The sequence below is a fragment of the Macaca nemestrina genome, chromosome 7 (genome assembly GCF_043159975.1).
Source record: "Macaca nemestrina isolate mMacNem1 chromosome 7, mMacNem.hap1, whole genome shotgun sequence".
Classification (NCBI taxonomy): Eukaryota; Metazoa; Chordata; class Mammalia; order Primates; family Cercopithecidae; genus Macaca; species Macaca nemestrina.
Window position 1 is genome coordinate 109,441,933 of NC_092131.1, and position 20,081 is coordinate 109,462,013.

Consider the following 20,081-nt stretch of genomic DNA (forward strand, 5'->3'; position numbering starts at 1 on the left):
TTGGCCAGGCTGGTTTGAAACTCCTGACCTCAGGTGATCTGCCTGCCTCAGGCTCCCAAAGCCCTGGGATTACAGGCGTGAGCCACCGCACCCAGCCAGGAGTGATTTTCAGTGGTGTCCACTCCGTCCTCAGCATACACCCAGCCCTGAGTGGCTGTGGCTGCCACATGCAGGCTCCAGGGCCACACTCCTCTTTTGTCCAGGGATGTCATATGCTGGAGAATAGAATGTGACAGGTGACCCCTGTAGGCTGCAGGGCGACCTCTCTGAACCTTAGTGTCCCCACCTGGAGAAGGGGTGTAACACCTTCCAAGGGGAGGGCTGAGGAGGAAATTGTCAACGGCTGAGTCCAAGGCTCACAGACAGAGGGTAGGGTCAGCTCCAGGGCTGGGCCTGGGCCTGGGAGGACAGTGTCTGCCCCTTCCCCAGCCTCCCGCCCCTGGCCAGGACAGGATCCTTTTGAAAGCACCTTCATGCCCCTCTGTTCCCTGCTGTGGGCACCACTGTCTGGCTCCATGGGACTAGATTTTATGGGAGGGGAAGGGGCTGTGGGTAGGCAGGTGCCTGGTGTTGAACCGTTAATCAGCATGGTAGGAACCTGTTGCTGGGGCTGGTGGTGGGAAAGGGGCCAACCTGAGGCAGTGGCAATTAGCCCGGCCCTATCTCTGGGCACAGAGATGAAGGGACATGTGGGGACACAGTAGGGCACAGCTGGCCAGCCTGCTTTTCCCCTCTCTGCCCGCTTTTTGCAGAAGATTCAACAGATAGAATAGACAGGGCCAAGGAGGTGCCCATGGGGGCCCCAGTCCCCAGTACTCCAGGGGGCAGTCCCTGCAAGTGACGAGGTGGGCCCAATCCCTGTGTAACAGGTCTCTGAGGACCACAGAGTGGAGCCCCAGGGGAGGCTGGGAGCCTGAGCTGGAGGCAGGTAGCAAGAAAGGGCCAAGCTGTGCCCCTGCCCAGAAGACCTTCCTGCCCCCAGAACCCCACCCTCTGCAGACAGACCTCTTTGGGCAGCAGCCACCCAGCTTCCGAGGACCAGACACCATGCTGTCATGGACTCGATTGCTGCTCTGCCCCCTGCAGATCTGCCCCAGAGGAGCCGGTGAAAAGCCGCGCCTACCGAGGTGCTGCTGCAGTGGAGTTTTGGGCAGAGGGGTTGGGGGAAGAGTTTCTGACTTTTAAGATTTGCCAAATCCAGGATGAAGTCACACTGTGATAGATGTTCAGTTATGTAAAATAATAATAAAGGTTACACAAACTGTTAGAATAAAAAAATACTTTTTTTTTGAGGGGGAGGAGGTTCCCCAGCCTGCCGCTGGGTAGGGAGAGGGTTAGCACCATTAGGGCGCAGGGGGCAAGAGCTTCTCCACAGCCCGTTGTGGGCACTGAGGTCTGTCGGTTGGTCTGTGCATCCTGGCAACGTCAGCGGTGGGTGGTGACCCACTGATGGCCTCAGGAGGGGGCACCATGGCTGGGCAGAGAGCATGAGCAGCAGCACTGGTGTGGATGGTGGGCAGCTGGCAGCCGTCCAGTAGGTGCAGCGTCTCGCAGAACCCGAAAGACGGGGTCCCGCTCACAGTCTGGAGTCAGGGGACAGAGGGGCATCAGAACCAGTGGTTTACAGTACCCAGAACCTGGCTCCCCACCCCAACCTCCTTAAGGAGGCTCCAGCAGCTCCCCACCAAGCAGAGATCCCCGGTTTTTGGAGCGGCTCCCAAAGCAGAGTTGCAGGTCTCCAACTGTTGCTATCTCTCTCCCACCTACTCATGGCCAACCCCATGACACGAGAATGGGCACTGCTGGGCTGAGGTTTCTGGAGGAAAGGTCCTGAGACCCCACCCTGACCCCTTCACATGCCTGTGAAAGGGTCTGCCCAGGGCGATGCCCTGCCACCCCATCTCCATCCTTGCTCATCCCTGGTGTTCCCCAACAGATCCTGGCACAGAACTGTGGTCCTGGGGCCTCCTGCCAGCCTGCAGCGGCCTCTGGCCCCAACTCCCCCCACCACCCCCTGCCCCAGTGCATCTGTCCTGCCAGGCTTCCGTGACTACCTCCAGCCACAGGGACTGTACTCAGCCTTGGGTTCTGGGTTACAGGGTCCCATCTCCCAGACCAGCCTCCCACTTCTCAGATGGGCCACAAAGCCTAGAGAGAGTGTGGGCCTTACAGGCTGTCAGCAGAAACCAGGGACTGAGCCCAGGCCCACTGGGGAGGGAGGCCAGCTCCAGGCTGTGCTCGTCAGGGCTGAGGCTTGGCTGGGCCCTCCTGCCCCAGGTTATCAGAGCTATTCTGGGAAGTGGCTTGTTTCCAGCCTCCTGGCCTTGCTCCTGATGCCACTGCCACTGCTGACAGCCCCCAACTGCTGCCCGGGCCCTGCTTACTCCAGCAGACCTCCCTGGGGAGGAGGAGCAGGAGGGCAACAGACATCCCCCAGGCCCAGCAGAGGGCACGAGGCAGCAGGCAGGCTCCTCCACCAAAGCTCCAGGCAGAGCTCCAAAGCACACATCTGCAGACTTGCATCTTGGTCGCCCAGGGTGACTTCAGACAAGCTGCTTCACCTCTCGGGCTTGGCTCCCTCCTCTGTCAACCCCACCTCCACAGCAAACGGATGTGGCCATGCTGTGTCACTGCAGCGACCACACACTCTGGAGTTTCCCGGCTTTCCACATGTCCTGCCAACTGTCCCACAGACCAGCAGGACGTCCTGGGAATTCCGGGTCTCAAAGTCCAAGACACCTTCCCAGCCGCCCCTCCACTGTTCACTGGTGGCAGAAAACTCCTCACTTAGGACAGCTTCTAGTTCAGCCACCTAACCAGCCCCCATAGCCCACTGCCTGCAGCCCACTCACACCCACCCCTGGGAGACCTTGCAAGCCCAGAGCCTCCTGGGCCATCCGTCCTTGGTTCTAGGCCCCCAGGGGCCTCAGTTCCTGTTCTCTGCCCCATCTGGTCCTCGCCCCCAGGGATCATAACCACCCCACCACCCTGGCCCTGAAGGTGAGAGACATGGTGCCAGCACCCAGCTTAGGAGACACACAGGAGTGCTCTGAGATGCTGGCTGGGTGCATGCTGAGGGCAGGCAGGACAGGGTGGGTGTGCTGCCTGAGATAATGGAGTTTGAGGCAGGAAGGCCACCCTTGCCAGAGGCAGGGTAGCGAGGCATGGCAGGGGCCACTCTGAGCCCGAATGAGGGCTGCCCAGGAGCCAGCACAGGTAGAGAAGTCTGTATTGGACAAGGGGAGAAGGCAGACCGGGGAGATTGCAGGGGGCCCCGAATGCCAGCTTGAGTGCCCTGGCTGAGGCCTCTGTCCTAGGGGCAGAGAGTAGATAGTCAATAGGACAGGGGCCGCAGCTCCTCACACCACAGCTTCTGGATTCCTTAGATTGTCAGGGTCGGTCCCAGGCCCTCTCCCTGACCTTGCAATTGGGGATGACAGTGACTTTGGGGGAGGGGAAAAAGCCGCCTTCCCTGAGTATCACCTGGATGCCTACGTAGTGCTGGGCCCTTCATGTCCAGACCGCATTTATGCAAGGATGGGGCTTGGCGGCCCCTTTCTTCAGCACATGAAGGCCCTGAGAGGGAAATGGAGCCCAAAGCCACTCAGCTGGTGAGGGGAGCCTAGGTGAGACTCCAGGGCCACCCTGTTTCCTGCCATCAGCACTGCTGAGAGCGGCTGGGACTCAGGAAGGAAGTGTGTGAGTGTGTGTGTGTGTGTGTGTGTGTGTGTGTGTGTGTGTGGGTGCGTGTATGTGTGGGGGGGTAGGCGGGGGGGTGGGGTATCCAGAACCACCTCTAGCTCAGGCCCTTCCACCAGGACCCAGCTGGCCAGGAAACCCCCCACCACTTGGATTATCAGGACCCTGGAAGGGAGGCCCTTCCTGCGGTTCCATTGCTCACTCTAGGCAGTCCTCTGGCCGGGGAATGGACAGGCCAGGGCTGGGGACAGGGACTCACCCAGGCCCAGTTTTCACACAGCCTCAGGGACATCCCTGGTCTCACTATGGGAAGACAGAGACCCAGAGGGGAAAGAGCTTACCCAGGTTCACACAGCAAATCAGGTGCCAGGGCCACTCCCTCTACTCCCCCGAGGTCAGACAGCTGCCTGCGGGATGTTGTGTGACTGGGACTCCCCTTGACTGACTCCCAGCACAGCCCAGCCTCCGGCATGGCATCCTGTGGCATCAGGATTTTCAGTGGCCACGTGGCTCCTGAGCCCAGACTACAGATGGAGCCAGCCGGTGCCGTGGATGCAATAGTTTGACGACCCCATTTCCCCATCGCCCTCCCGGCCCCACCTCACTTCAGCAGAGATCCTGGGGTCAGGGGACTCACGGTGAGGCTCGACAGGCTCACAATCCTCGGTGCCACACGGCTGGGAGCTCTCAGGCCAGGCCTCATGGCCACACTGGTCGCTGTCTTCCTCGGGCAGCCCCGTCTGGGTGTTGACACACTTCATCAGGCACCGCTGGACACCACTGCCACAGGGGGCTGAGCACTGGGGAGAGTGGGGGAGGAATGAGTCTCTCCAGGGCCAGCCCTAGCAGTGGGGACAGTGACACCTCCTCTGGGAAGCCGTCCCTATGCCCTGTGCCTGCCAGGCCTGCCCTTGCTCCCAGCCGCCCCCTCAGTGCCTCCTGGAGGACCTGGTCCCACCCCTAGAGCCCACTTGGTGCTGGAACCCCACTCTCACTTGTGGGATCAGCTCCTGCAGAGGGGAGGGGCATGAGAACAGTGGGACAGCCCTCAGGGCTCCTGGGCAGTGAGCCCCTCACACGGGACACACCTGAGAGGCCTGGGCAGGGGCCCCAGGATGGAGCCCTGACGCAGCAGTGGGCAGAGACGTGGGCAAGACAACGCTGTGCCTGAGGGACAGAGGACCTGCAGCAGCCCATGGGCAGGAGGGGAGGAGACAGGTTTCACAGCCAGGGCCCAGCCCACCAGGCTTCATTGTTATCAGTCCTAAACGTGTGCTGTCTGTGCCAGTGTTGTGCTGTGCCTGGTCCTGTGCCTCATTACGATCCTTCATTTAATCCTCCCGACCCTTGTCTCCTAAGCTGTTCCAATTTTACAGATGAGAAAACAGTGACCCAGAGTCACTGGGCAGTCTGTTCAGGCAAAGCAACCTGCCCAGAGTCACTCAGCAGCCAGTGGGACAAAGACTCAAATGCTGGCCCAGTTGACTCCAGGACCCAGTTCAGGGCCCAAATCTGAGACGCCTGAACACCTGAGTTCCAAACAGGCCTGGCAGAAGGTGTCTTGCCCATCTGAGGCCCCTCTTCCACCCCCTTCTGCTGCTGGCCTTTGCTGGGCTCCCTTATAACCCCAAGCTCGTCATTCCCACCTCAGACTTCACACCTGCTATCCCCTTGATCCTTGTCCTTGGCATCACTGACTCCTCCGTCGGGTCTCAACCCCAGACCCCTCCTTGTAAGGCCTTCCCTGACATCACAGCACAAGTGCCCTTTCCTTGTCTGTTTCTCCCTGGCAGGTGTGAGCACCAGTGGGCGGGGCCTCATCCAGTCACTGCTGCATGCGCAGGGGCCACAGAGAGCCTGGCTCACAGCACACACTCAAAAGATCCTTCACCCAACCCAGGACCGACCAGGTGCCACCACGCACTTGCTCCCCATCCCTCCACGCAGCCCGGCTCACCCGGCCCCAGGGCCCCACCACCGACTGCGTGCAGGGTTGGGTGTTTCAGGGCCCTGTGGTATTGGGTCTCAGTTGCCTCCTTGCAGAGGCCTGGCTCTGGGCAGGTCACCAGACGCTGCTGCTCACCACCGCCACAGGCCTCAGAGCACTGGGTGGGCAGGTAAGGAGTCAGGGACAGCCAGGGTCTGAGGGCATCCCCTCCCCCCAACTGAACCCCCAGGCCTCACCTCCCTCCAGGAAGAGGTGTACCAGCTGAGGCAGGGCTGGGCCCCGCAGGGCCTGTGCGCAGGTGGCTTGGCAGGCCCGGGCTGACAATGGAAGGGCCGCAGCAGCTGGAGGTCCCGTGTGTCCACACACTGCACGTCCCGCACTGAGGAACCTCTGCCGCAGCTGTGGGAGCACTGGGGACCGAGAGACGTGTGGGGACACATCCCCAGGTGTAGGCCCACAGGCATGACCCCATGAGGCATGTGGCAGGAAAGACATCAGGCCCACGCCCCAGCCCTGGGCAAGTCCCTGAAAAGCCCCAGCAAGAGGCCAAGGCTGGCAGGACCCAGGCAAAAGGTGGCATGGCCAGGGGCTGCCAGGGGCTGGGACAGACAGAGAAAGGGAGGAACAAAGGCAAGCTGGTGAAAGACAAGTCCAGATGGGGTCAAAAATACAGAGGAAAGGAGACAGGCCAAGCCAGACACAGATGAGAAGATTCCCAAGAGATTCGGAATCCGGTGCAATCTGGTGCACAGACGTGCAGCCTGGAGCCCTCCCCTGTCCTGCTGCTTTTGGAACACAGGCCGTGGGGAACCAGGGCTCCATGCCATGCCCTGGGAATGCCTGTCCTGGCTCCATCCTCATGCACCTTACTCCAGTTGCCTGAGTGCCAGGTGGCACAGGGCCGCAGGTGGCAGTGACAGGCAGGCTGGGGCTGGCCAGCGGGGGCACAGTCCTCATTCGGGCCAGAGCTACAGCGCACCGACCTCCAGACGGCACCCAGGCCACAGGTGGTGGAGCACTGCGGGTCACAGACCCGTGAAAGCCAGGCAGATCCCATCCCCGCCAGGCCTCCACAGTCAGGAAACTACCCACCTAGGCTAGTGAGACCTCAGTAAGACAGGGCACTCTTCTGGGCCGCAGTTTCCTTATTTGCAAAATAGGCTCCTCCACCCATCTCCCAGGAAGACCATGAGAATGAAAAGTCAAATTCCCCCAGCAACCAACTGTCCCTGCTCACATGGGACAAAGGGCCTGTGTTCCAGTGTCATTGGTGCAGAGGTGGGGGAGGGGGCCCTGAGGGCACCCCTGACCAGCTGTCCTGACCAGCCTCGTTGCTTCCCAGAGGCACCAGGGAAGGAAGGCTGGGTCCTGGGACAAGCAGCCAAATCGCTGGCTATTGATGTGCAAAACAAGCCCTGTGGGCCTCAGCCTGCCCCTTCCCACCCCCAAATTAGGGATCTGAACAGAAGCTTGCTTCTCCTGCAGTGACCATCTGGGGACCCAGGGAGGGGGCCCTGGCCAGCTTCTTTCATGCAGCTCAGATGCCTGCAGGTCACTGTCAAAGGAGGGTGGAGCCACTGAGGGCAGAGCCAGCTGGCAGTGGGCTGAGCCCAGCCTGGAGGAGCCAGGCCGAGCCTCAGGGAAGCTGCTGCCTGCTGGGCAGGACTGGGCCTGGCAGCCATGCGGGGACCCTCCCCATTCACAGCTGTCTGAGCCAGTTGCATCCTGGGGTGAGCTGTGCTGCCAGAGCGTGCCTGCCCCTGCCTTCCCTGAGGCCCCCTGTGCTGCCCAGAAGTGGGCCCCGAGGTCCCCTCATTCCCTTAATCCTGGGAACTCCTGCCCCAAGAGAGGCAAGACAGATGGCACCTGTGTCCCACTCTGCTCATTTTCAGATGAGGAAACAGTCACCAAGGTCCCGCGCAAACTCCCAGCCCACCCAGCCCACACCACTTGCCTGGCTCCAGTTTCCTGCTTGCCAGCTAGCATTCCTGACAGCCAACGGGTCCGCGGGGGAGACAGCTTCAGCCAGGCTGGGAGCCAGCGGCTGGGTCTCAGGGTTTCTGTGGCTGTTGGCGGGGCTGTCCCAAGCGGGCGTGGACAGTAGCCTAGAGCTCAGGGGCACCTCAGGGCTGAGGGACTCAGGCTGGCCCTTGGGTCCTGGGTTCAGGGCAGGCTCAGGCGTGTGCCTGAGGCCAGTCAGGGTTGTGGGAAGGAAGGTCCCCCACACTGCCACAGTCTGCAGGTCCCATGATCCTGGTCCTGGGGTTGGGAAGGTGGGAGTCCTCGGCTCCAGGGGGCCATCCCTGCCCTTCATCTCTGGCAGAGGGGCTATGGGGGAGGGAGGGGGAGGAGCCACCCCAACAGTGGGCCACAGTTCACTCTCCACAGGCCCCAGGCCACCCTCCAGAGCTGGCTCCCAGGCCACAGTCCCTACTGTCCACAGCTCTGTCACGTCAGGACTAGGAGAAGAGTGGGTGCTGCCGACCAGGAACAAAGGGGGCAGTGTGGGGCTGGGTCTTGGAGGCAGGTGGGGTGCTCTGCGGCCCTCAGGTTCCCATCATCCTTGAAAACCTCGTTGGTCCTGTCCCTCCATGGAGGAGGCAGCTGGCTCGGGCTGTCCTTGCTAACTGGGAAGTCATTTTGGCTCTCAGGGGCGGCAGGCATCTGCAGGCCATCAATGGAAACCCTGGGCCAGGGCAGGCTGGGGAGCCCAAGGTCTGGGGCCCCTATGGGACCTTCTTCCTCAGGCAGGAAATTGATCAAAGGGTTCCCAGGGGTCTGCTCTGAGGGTGGTGGTGGGGAGCAGCTGGCCTGGCTGGGCCAAGGGCTAGGGGACCAAGATCCCGGTGCCCCCTCCTCCTTGGCTGCAGGAGGCTCTGTGGTAAGCACGGGGCTACACATGGAAGGCACAGCAGGATGGCTGTGTGGTCAGGGAGTCCGATCCCCTGTCCACTCCAGGTCTAGATCGGGCTCCTCAAAGGGCCCATAGGACAGATCCTTGTGGAAGTTGATGAAATTGTAGTCATAGTAGAAGTCGTCCACAAACACGGGCCCTGGCAGGTCCAGCTCTAGGGCCTCCTCCTCAATGGCGTTGCCCATGGTGGTTGGCTTGAGTGATGAGGTAGGTGAAGGGCCTGGGGCCAGGTGGTGCAGGATGAAGTTAGCCTCATTGAAGAGCTCATGGCTGGAGGAGCCACCGCCTGAGCCTTCAGGGCCCAGTGTGTCCGGGGGCCACCGAAAGGGTGGCAGAGAGCAGGTGACTTCGCTGGCTGGCTGCTGGGCCTCGACAAAGGGACACCGGGACACCGGTGTCATTGGTGCAGAGGACATTTTGGTTCTGAGTGCCCTCCCCACATGTCACTGAGCACTGCAGGGGAAGCCAGGGTGAGGGGCTTAGGCTGGGAGGCAGGGTGCCAGGGGACGCTGGGGCATGGCTGGGTAACCTGTCAACTGCCCTATGTCAGGGTGGCAGAGACCCCAGCCAGCCCTGCCCAGCTCAAGGCCATGGCTGTGGACATGCTTGCCAGGGGCTTCCTGATCCCTGAGGCTTTAGAGTCAGGGGCTGGACCCTGGAATGCCCAGGCTCCCTCCCACCCACGAGGGCTCCAGGAAGGCTGTCTGCCTACCTGTAGCCAAAGACCAAGGGTGGAGCTGGAGGCGGGCCCCCTCCTATCCCACACTCACCTCAGACCAGTTCCCCACAGCCCAGGTGGCCGGACAGGGCACATGGCAGTTTCAGTGGGTTTCAGTAGGGGGCCGGGGAAGGTGTTCACAGGCGGGTGGCTCCAGGGCGCTCTGCTCATCCAGCCCCACAGTGCAGATGCAGAGCCCGGCCTGGCCGGAGAGGTCCCCAGGCCCACAGGAGCTGGAGCACAGCTGCCACTCACCTGCCCACCACCTGGTGAGGGCACATGGGTGGCATCACCGTGGCATCAGATGAGTGGCATCAGCAGGCTCACCAGCAGGGAGGGCCAGGCTGGGCTTCCAGGCCCTCAGGGCTTGGGCAGAGCTGGGACTGAGGCCAGTGGATGATTCTCCAGAGCTCTAAGCCCAGTTAAGTGTCCTGCCCTCAAAGCTTGGTGACATGGCACAGCCCCTCCGCTCCTGCCACCCTCCCCTCAGGGAAACTGAGTGTGACCTGAGGCCTACTTCAAATCCAGGGACCCAAAGAGGAGGACCACAGGTGTCCAGGCTGGCCCAGGCTGGGGTGAGGGGTGACTGGGGGCTGGGGCTTCAGCTTTGGGAAGAGAATGAAAGCCCAGCTCCCTCTGCTCCTCCCCAGGGCCTCTGGGGACCCAGATGTAGGGGCCTGTGGCAGACCAGGACACCTGGGGGTGGGAAGTTGGCAGGACAGTGGGGGCGGGCTCACCTGGCAGGGCAGGGCTGCTCGCTGCACTTCCTCTGGCAGTCATCGGGCCAGCCCTGGGGGGCAGAGTGCTCTCCGTCCACGGGCCCTGCCTGCCACTCTAAGCAGTACACACTCTGCCTCTACACAGCGGGGCCATGGGACTCAGCCTGGGACTGGCACCCAGGTGCCCACCACCCAAGACCCAAAGACACCCTTTCTGCCAGACCCTCCCAGCGCCTCACTGCCCATGTCAGGATGAAGGCAGACCTCCACCGTCGCTTCTTCTTGTCCTCCTGGTTCTCACTCACACCCTCTCCTATGTAGCCTCCCCTCTGACTGCCCCTGGACGGGTGGCAGAGTGTGGAGGTTTCGTGGGTTGGGTGCCCAGACCCTCTGCTTCCTAACTGAGATGCCTGGACAGCTCATTTGGCCTCTCTGAACCTCAGCGTCCTCCTCTGGGAAGTGGGAGCAACAATCCTGCCTCCTCCAAGCCCTGGAGGGAGGACTGCGTGTGTTCTTGCATGTGCAGGCTCGGCCTGTGCCCCGCACATCCTAAGAGCTCGATCCATGCCAGCTGCTGCTAGCATGCAAACCCAGTCATGGTGTCAAGGCCATCCCACCGTCCACACCCTTCCCAATGGCTCAGAGAATATCTGGAAAAGAAATTGGGCAACAAGGGGCAGCCCCTGCTCTCCACCCCTGTACCAACCTTGGCACTGCTCCTGTCCTTCACACCATCTGCCACTGCCCATCCTGGGGCCTTTGCACGGCCATGCTCCTCACCTTGGACACTCACTCCCATACTGCCTATTGAGGCCCAGCCGCAGGACCCTGTCTGCAGGTGGCTCTGCCTTCTCAGCTCCATCCCCACCCTGTGGTCCAAAGAGTAAGTTGTCCCTCCCCTGAGCTGCCAGTCCCACACCTGTCCCCCTCTTTCCTCACCAACAGATTCTGATTTTGTTCAAGGAGCAATGAGACCAGCTGAAAACACACCCCACTGCCACTCCCTTGCAACTATGGGGGTTTGGGACACAGTCCTGGCTGGGGAGAAAAAGGCACGAGTCCCTCACTGGGAGTCAGCCCTTTCCCCTCTCTTTCTTCCTGCCCAGTACAGGGTAAGAGCCCTGGAAGGGAGGACAGCATCTGTGACAAGCAGGAGTGAGGGGAGGCTGCTGTGGCAAGGATGGTGTGACTGAGGGCCAATCAGCTCCAGGTCCTGCCACCTTGGACCGTGCACCTGGGACTTCCTGCCTGAGACAAAGAACCCCTGTCTGTTCCAGTCACCATGGGGCACTTGCCTCTGCAGACACTCCTAAGTGGTCCCCCTGCGAAGCAGCCAATTTGCTGAAAGACAATTCCCAAATGTCTAATCCTGCAAATGTATGTGCTGTTTTTGACGTTTGTCCAATTAAAGACCTGCTGTGTGACTGTGGGCAAGTCTTCAGCCACCCTCTGGGCCTTGGTTTCCTCCTGTATAAAGTGGGGTTGGGGCTGCCTCTGCAGAGGGCTGTTGAGAAGCTGGGACAAGCTTCAGGCATGACTGGCACTGACTGGAGGGACTGCTCCAAGTCTCTAGCCCATGACACCAGCATCCTAATGAGCCCTTGCGTCCTCGGCCTCCCTCCTGGTGGCAGTACCCCAGCCCGGATCTAAAGGAAGCTTCCAGGGCCTCAGCCAGCTGAGAGGTCTGACCGAGCACAGCTCCTGAAACCCTCTGCATCTAGGCCAGGGTCACTGGCCCCCACCCAGCTCAGACCTGGAGGTCAGGAGGCAGGGAGGGCCACAGGCCAGTCTTGGATAAGCACAGGGCCCTGGGTGGGGCTGGCTGTGAACCCCATGCCTGCCACGGGTGGCCTCCTGAAGTGAAGATTAGCCAGGTAGTGCCTCAGGTCTACGGTACCACTGACCTCTGCGTCTCAGCAGATCTTCACACCACCCCGCTTAGATGGGGAAACAGAGGCCCAGAGAGGTGAAATCACTCACCTCAGGCCATCCCTTCAGTGCTGGCCCATCCTCCCAGCTGCCCCCGGTCTCATCTCAGACCTTTGTTGTGCCTCTGAGGCCACCAAGCCCCTCCCGCTGAGTGCCCCCTACAGACGAGCTGCAAGACTGAGGGCCTGGCCTGCAAAAACTGCATTTGCCCTTGACTACAACTTTACTGGATGGGCACTGCTGTTATATAGATGGGGAAACAGAGGCCCAGAGAAGGGGTGAAGAGGGGATTCGAACTCAGAGCCATCTAAGGTTCAGGGCTCTTCCCCACTGCCCTCTCCTGCCTCCTTCCAGCCAGCAGCTGCTTTGCCATGTGGCCTCTGATGAGTCTCTCCAGTCTCTGGACCTCAGTGTCCCCCTCTCTGGAAAGGGGTCAGCAGTGGGGACCCTGTCAGCCCCCAGAACACTGCTTGAAAGTGACTCAAGGTGGCCTGGACACTCGGACTGACCATTATGAGGACACTTCTAAGAGCCAGAGGTTGGGACAGAGCCAAGCTCCTGCAATCGGCTGACTGCTTGGGTCCCTCTGTCCCATTGCCCAGGGCACCCTGGGCCCCACACTCACGTAGTCTGCGTGCACTGCTGCTCGGCGCTCTGTATGCCCAGGCCACAGCTCCGGGAGCAGATGGACCAGGCGCTCCAGCCGGACCAGCCACCATCCACCGCCTCGGGCCGGAAGCCCACAGGTACGCACTCTCCATTGAGACACCACTACTGTGACAGATGGAGGTAGAGCCACCCCAGCCCCCAGCTTATCAGTCATCCTCACCCTAGTGAGAACAAGGTGGGTGGGAAGGCTGAGAAAGGCATAGAGGGGAAGGATGGAAGGTGAGAGAGACCCCCTCACAATCATCACAATCATCTGTGACCCAGGCCACAGGGAGGAGCTGAGCAGGGAGTAAAACAACCCACGTGCTGACTCAGCTGAAGACACCCTGGGGAATCATGGAATCAAGCCCTGGCCCCAGTGCCTCTGCTTTGCAGATGGGGCCTTGGGAGGCAGAGAGTGCGGGGCTCTGCTAGAAGCACAAGCAAGACTGTGAGCCGGGGCTGACCCCAGGGCCTGGTTACAGCAGGTCTGGCGTCTCACATACCCACCGCCGGGACTGGGGACATCCCCTACCTTATTCTCCCCACACCGGGTGCTGTCCACGGCTGCATTCAGCTTGGAGTGACAGGTGGTCCCCACAGAGCACCAGATTGTGTGGCAGACATTCTGCGAGGAGGAGGGCATGGGCCATACCCTCACCCCCCCCCAGTGCCACCACCCACCCTGCCCCCTCCCTGTCCCCAAGGGTCCCCTGGGCACCCCTCCACATGGCAGGGGCCCACAGACCCCCAGAGGTCCCTTCTTGTGTGCCTGCTCCCACCTTCCTCCCCGGACCATGTGGTGGTGTGGGGCGCCCAGGGCTGTGCTCCTCAGAGCCGTCCCCAGCTGTCCCCACCTCTCCGGGCCCAGCCCCTCCTCTGGAAACACTCCCGTTAGAAGATCACTTCAGGCAATCTTCTCCAGGATAAATAGACCCTCCCCACTGGGGTTCCTTTTCCCTCTTATGAGCCAGCTCCAGAGAGGCTAAGGGACTTGCCGGAAGTGTCACAGTTGGTCCATGGTTGACCCAGAATTCAGAGCTGGGTATGTGGCCGCCCATCCCTGTCCTCTCCCACAGGCCACCTGATGTCTCACAGTATCACTCGGGGGCGCAGCCCAGGCCAGGTGAGGTTACTCCCAGGCTGGCATCCACGGGCTGGTGAGAGCTGTCCCCTGAGCCCTCCTGCCAGGTCCCCACACCCCCACACCCACATCAGCCCCACTCACATCCATGTCCTCGCAGAAGGCAGAGTAGGCCCTGTACTGGAGGCGGCACTGGTAGCTCACATCATAGAGGACGCCAGGCAGCACTGAGGGGAAGTCGATGATGTCCTTGGCAGGAGGGTCGTCTAGGCACAGGCCCTACCCACGGCTAGAGATGGGACGGGAGGATGGAGGGGGCACAGCCTGTGAGACCCATCGGAGAAGCCTCTGTGGGGCTGGGAGAGGAGAAGTGGGAGGGGGCACAGAGCTCTACAACTGTAGGAAACTCCAGCCTCCCCGCTTGGTTCAGCTGATCCTCCAACCACAGCCAGCAGCACAGGCCCTCCCGGCCTCTCTCATCTCACCTCCTGGGCACTCCAGCTGGCTAAACAACCCCAACCCCAAATCCCAGCCCTCTGCACACGCTGCCAGGGCCCTTTCCTCAGAAGGCCTCCTGGACCGCCAAGCCCTCATGTGGCCCTGCTCTCTGACCCTGCAGCCTTCGTCCCTGAGCCCAGACCCCGGAGCCAGGCCCGACAAGGATCCAGAGAACATCACTTCACAGTTGACACAACAGAGCCTCCGACGGCCCACGCAGGCAGAGACCTCGGGTCGTCTGTGGAAGGGCGAGGTCTGGAAAGCAGCCCCTCCCCTGGGAGAGAGCCCAGGGCAGCCATGCCTGTCCCCCAAGTTGTTCAAGGGTCAGCTATACTCTTATATTTGCATTTAAAACTGGCACTGCACAAAAAAAAGATGAATGATACAATTTATGCCAATAATTTAAATTTAAAACTTTTTCTTACTTAGAACAACATTAAATAGCAAATTAAAAAACAAAACAAAACAACAAAACCCACCAGAACAGTCTGGGCATGGTCACTCATGCCTGTAATTCCAGCACTCTGGGAGGTCGAGGTGGGTGGATCACTTGAGGTCAGGAGTTCAAGACCAGTCTGGCCAACATGGCAAAACCCTGTCTCTACTAAAAATATAAAAATTAGCCAGGCACTGTGGCACACACCTGTAGTTCCACCCACTCAGGAGGCTGAGGCAGGAGAATTGCTTGAACCCAGGAGGCAGAGGTTGCAGTGAGCCCAGATTGTGCCATTGCACTCCAGCCTGGGAGACAGAGTGAGATTCTGTCTCAACAAACAAACAAACAACAACAACAACAAGAACACCAGAACAAATGAAGAGAACATGAAAAAATGGAGAAAGCTTCGTATTTCAGTTCCCTTAGTGGCCCCTTCTTCCTGCCTCTCACTGGATCTTGTGTCCGGCCCTCGCCTCCTCCAGCCTCATTTCCTATGCAGCCTTGGCTCCCATAGCCTTGCTCAGGGTTCTGCCATTCCCTGAAATCTTTCCCACTCCTTCACGGCTGCAGGCCTTTCTCAGGCTTCCTCTACCAGGAACGCCATTCTTATCCCTTCTGCACATGTGTGAATTCTCGCTCCTCCTCCAAGTTCAAGCTCAAGTGTCCCTTCCAGGAGGACATTTGGGACGCCAGCACCACATCTTTGCCAGGTGCCCCTCTGCTTCCCTCTACCCCGGCTCTGCAGTATGACTGTCTGCCTCTCCCCCATTAGACCTTGACCTCACAGATCAAGACCTTGTCCCTCTGCTTCCCTCTACCCCTCCAATGTGACTGTCTGCAGCTCTCCCAGTAGACCTTGACCTCATGGATCAAGGCGTAGGGGCCCGGTGCTAGAGGACTACCTCAAGGTATACTGGCGGCTGCAGTGGGACCAGGTGGCGGGAGCGGCGTCGTACAGGAGCTGTGGAGACATGATGAAAGGCCGTTTCCCAATGGGTTCACAGTCATTGCCGCTTCCGTCATGCTGAATGCCAAAACTGTGTGAGAGCACAGGCCCCAGGGGCGGGCGAGCTGGCGGGAGGCCACCCAATGGCCGCAGCCTTGAGAAAGTCACATTCCTTCTCTGAGTTTCCTTAATGTAAAATGAGGGTATGACAGCTAGGATCCAGGGGCTCCTGCTCTGGCCTGAAATGAGGGCCAGGGACCCACAGCAGCCCTACCCCTGCCTGGGGGCTGGCCAGCAATGGCAAACCAGGTGGCACAGATGGGGGCCCGTGATGGCCCCTGCAAGCTCACTGGCCTCAAGAACAGTCTGACAGAGGTTCCCACTCACAGGTCCTTGTCCCAAGGCTGTGCACTTGAGTTAAGGGATCTGAGCTGCTGTGTCACAGAAAGGTCTCCAGAGACCATCCTTGGGAAGGACACGAGAAAAATTATTTCCTGAGCATCTACTATGTGCCAGGGGCCATGCTAAGCACTTTCAGAAAAACAATCTCACTCAGTTCTCATTATTACTCCCAGGGAGGCTCAGAGAGTCTGAGGAACTAGTGAGCGTAACACAGCCAGGAAATTGCAGTACTGCGGCAGGTTGTTCTTTCTGCAGTCATAAGCAGCTTTAAGGTCCTGCAGGCACAGCCATCACCCAGGAAACCCGGATATCTGAATGGATGACCCCAACAGCTTTGACCACAGAACCCTCTGGGAGCCTGCCTTTGAAAGCTTGCTGGACAATCTAAGATGCTGCCATATTCGCCAGCTCAACAGCCCAAGCACAGGTTGCTGGAGGCCTGTGAAGGCAGGAGCCTCAGGCAGCGGTGTCAGATGGAGGGAGCCTTGGACGTCACTGAATCCAAACCCCTCAATCTATGGGAAGCACACAGAGGCCTAGAGAGGGCAGGCACTGGCCCAGGCCACAGAGCAAACAGGAACAGGGACAGGGATCGAGAGTAAAAAATACAGCACTGAGGGAAATGGGGAGGCACAGCCAAAGACCTACGATGACTTTCTGGCCCATCACAACTCCCCTTTAAATAAGACTCTCTCCAGGCCAGTCCCAGAGATGCCCAGGCAGGCCTCTCTCCTGCTTTACAGGGAAGCAGCCTGGTTGTGGGGAGGGGACAGTGCAGGGACAGCACATGGCCACAGTCGGGGCTCCTTCTCCAGAGAGCTTCCTTTCCCCTGTACTTTGTGACCCACAGGCTGGATACCTGGTGCCCCCAGGCTGGGAGGGTGAAGCTCAGCTCTCCGTGTAGCAATGGGGGCAGGCATGGTACCTGTGCCCGAGCTCGTGGGCTACAGTGAAGCCCAGTGGCAGGCCTGTGTCCTCGTTGATGCTGCAGCTGCAGTGCGGCAGGCATATGCCCGCCACGTGGGACAGGCCCAGGGTCTCACAGGGCCGGTTCATGGCTGCACACAGGTCCTTCCTGCATAGGCAGAGAAGCAGCCTTCAGGTTAACCTGGCCCAGTGCTAGGCCCACCTGAGCGAAGGCCAGGGAAGGGTCCCCCCGAACTGATTCCAAGCGGAAAGGATGTCCCTCCCACCGTTCTGTGGCATGAGGCCAGCACAGTGGCCACGTGGGAAGCAGGTGCTCTCATTCACACACAATCCACTGGGCATCTCTTTGGCCCTTGGGAGCACAGACCCGCACAGAACAATTTTGGTTATTATCCAGCAGGGGTGCTGACAGAAGCTGCCAGAGTCCAGCAGAGGGAAAATAACTGCCTCTGGACAGATCAGCAGTTGCCAGAGGTTAGGGGAGGAGAGAAGAAGGTGGCTGTGACTATAAACTGGTAGCACAAGACATCCTTCTGATGAGACAGATCTGTATCTAGACTGTGGGGGTGGGTAGGTGAACCCACAGTGATGAAACTGCACAGAACTGAATACACACACATTCACACAAAGGGCAGTATGTGTGGAACTAATGATATCTGAGGAAGTCTGTGGATGGTATCAGTGTCAGTTTCCTGGTTGGGATACTGTGCTCTAGTCATGCAAGATGTTACCACTGGGGGAGATGGATGAAGGCTATACATGCCCTCTCTCTATTATTTCTAACAACAGCATGAAGATCCACAATTATTTCAAAATAAAATGACGTCCCCGAGTGCAGACAGAATCCAGCCTTGGGCCAAAGGTGTGCAAACTCTCCTCAAAATGGGGCTCCCTGAGAGCACGGCCCCCTCCTCCACCAGGGCTTCTCCCGCAGGGCTGTGAAGCACCTCCCTGAGATGTAGGCTCCCACCCTCCTGCGGCTGATGGTACCTGCTGAGCAGGATGGCGGTGTCATGGTACAGGGGGTGGGTGTCCCTCTTTATGTTGATGCTTTTCTGCGACTTGCAGAAGCTCTTCAGGGTGTTGTCTGCATGGTGTGTGGTCTTTAGGTTCTCCTGGGAGCAGAGAGAATGACTGCTCATGCCTCCCCTGAGTTCCAAGAAGGTCAGGCCTCATTGTCCTCCGTACAAAGGCAGGAGACAGAGGCCCAGCAGGGCAGTGGGAGGCCCACAGGCACCAGTCCAGCTTCTGGCCTGACCACCCCTCCTGTAGGAACCTCCTGCAGGGGACCTGGGACCTGAGAGAGGGTCCTTCAGGAACCAGGGGTTGGCAGGGGACACGGTCCAGGCCAAGGAGGCCTTCACTATGCCCTTCCATACAGAGCAGCACAGGTCATGGTGCAGGAGGGCTCTGGCAGCCAAAGCCATTGCTGGGCACCATGGGACCACATGACCACTCACCTCTTCATTTTCCAGAAGGACCAGGCGCACAGTGGTGATGTGGATGTGGTTCCCAATGCTGGGGTCATGAAACAGGCCAGCCACCTGCCCAAGAGATGAGGGGGTCAGGCTGTCACCAGAATGAAGGATACAAGGAGCCAATGCCCACCCAACCCACCCTCCCACCCAGGGCAACGCACACCCATGCTCACACACAGGGACGCTCACACGGGTGCACACAGGCTGCACAGTGGACAGGTGATGCACGTACACCAATGCATGAGTGTCCCCATACCTCACACACACTACCCCAACCCGGCAGCCCCAGGACCTGAAGAGGACAAGAGACCTCCGAAGCCCCTTCCCAGACCACAAATCTTTCCTAGACCACAGACAGGTAAGCTCGGTATCAGTCCCCAGCAAAGTGACTCCAGAGGACCAGAAGTGGTGAGGGTCTGCTCGGCCTGCCTGAGGACTGACCCACGCTGTATTCTGAGTCAGGGCTAGGGACAGCTTAGTACTACCACAAAGGCCTTCCCTCAGCATGTATAACCTCACTGTCTCCCAGGAGCTATGGGGGGAATACAGGCATTGAGAGATGTTTGAGGGAGGCAGGGTCTTAATTGGCTGATCAACTCAACCAAGCAGCATTGGTTAATGGCCCAAGGTCAGTGTAGGGTGTTTCAACTGGATAAATGATACCCAGGGAAGCCCAGCCCTGTTCTGCTGCAGGCCTGGAGAGCATGCCAAGGTGTGCAGTGTTTGTGAAGGTAAGATCTGGAGGTACAGGTAACCACAGGCTCCCGGTGAGCTGAAAGTGCGACAAGAGCCCCTCGAAAAGGGCTTGTGACCTCTGAGAGCAAGAACAGAATTGGGGGTGAAAATGGGGTGAAACTGGCTGGGCACGGTGGCTCACACCTGTAATCCTGGCACTTTGGGAGGCCAAGATGGGCAGATAACGAGGTCAGGAGTTTGAAACCAGCCTGGCCAACATGCAGAAACCCCATCTCTACTAAAAATACAAAAAAATTAGCCGAGTGTGGTGGCATGCGCCTATAGTCCCAGCTACTCAGGAGGCTGCGGCAAGAAAATCAGTTGAACCAGGAGGCAGAGGTTGCAGTGAGCCGAGATCGCGCCACTGAACTCCGACCCAGGTAACAGAGAGAGACTTCATCTGAAAGAAAGAAAGAAAGAAAGAAAGAAAGAAAGAAAGAAAGAAAGAAAGAAAGAAAGAAAGAAAGAAAGAAAGAAAGAAAGAAAGAAAGAAAGAAAGAAAGACAGACAGACAGAAAGAAAGAAAGAGAGAGAAAGAAAGAAAACGGGGTGAAAAGGGACCTGTCTTGCTATCCTTGGGACAAACCCACCCAAGTTCTAGGACTCAGGTCTGAATCTAGCATGGGGAGAATGATGATAAACTGGAGTCTGTAGGTGGCGTTAGTAAAGAAAGGTGTGGCTATCCTGAAGGTGGCTGTGGGTCAGATAGTGCAGCAGCCAAAAAAATAGCTGCAGCCAATCTTGATTGAGCCTAACATGTACAGTCCCTGTGCTTGGACTTAGCACGCATTATGTCATTTAATCTTGTTATTTCTAAGGTAGGCACAATTATCCTCGTTTTACAAATGAAGTAACTGAAGCTCAAAGAGAGGGTGAAACTGGGCTCGGAATTCAGGTTTTGCTATTTCAAAGCCCCTGCTTACTTCCTAAATTTGGGGAATGCTGCCTGCCTATTCTGTTGGGAATTCTCAACGCATATTTATTTTGAAGGCTCTGAGAA

At 58.9% G+C, this 20,081-nt stretch overlaps 2 protein-coding genes across 2 annotated transcripts; both read right to left on the bottom strand.

The window, feature by feature from the left end:
* Positions 1-1,270: 1,270 nt before the first annotated feature.
* On the bottom strand, positions 1,271-10,564 carry LOC105493156 (A disintegrin and metalloproteinase with thrombospondin motifs 7-like). Its single transcript, XM_071099244.1, is given in 12 exon segments — positions 1,271-1,583; positions 3,484-3,576; positions 3,959-4,002; positions 4,337-4,499; positions 5,884-6,057; positions 7,602-8,203; positions 8,206-8,932; positions 8,934-9,014; positions 9,332-9,545; positions 10,017-10,135; positions 10,238-10,337; positions 10,545-10,564. Coding segments are annotated over 11 exon segments (2,310 nt in total). The 3' UTR covers positions 1,271-1,583; positions 3,484-3,510.
* LOC105497488 (A disintegrin and metalloproteinase with thrombospondin motifs 10-like) lies at positions 10,124-17,840 on the bottom strand. The gene is made up of 7 exons (XM_071100804.1): positions 17,600-17,840; positions 16,801-17,016; positions 15,496-15,554; positions 13,804-14,918; positions 13,111-13,203; positions 12,553-12,698; positions 10,124-10,867 (listed from the first exon to the last, which is right to left on the bottom strand). The coding sequence occupies exons 4-7, from the start codon at positions 13,807-13,809 to the stop codon at positions 10,576-10,578; spliced, it is 537 nt and encodes a 178-aa protein (XP_070956905.1). The 5' UTR covers positions 13,810-14,918; positions 15,496-15,554; positions 16,801-17,016; positions 17,600-17,840; the 3' UTR covers positions 10,124-10,575.
* Positions 17,841-20,081: the final 2,241 nt, after the last annotated feature.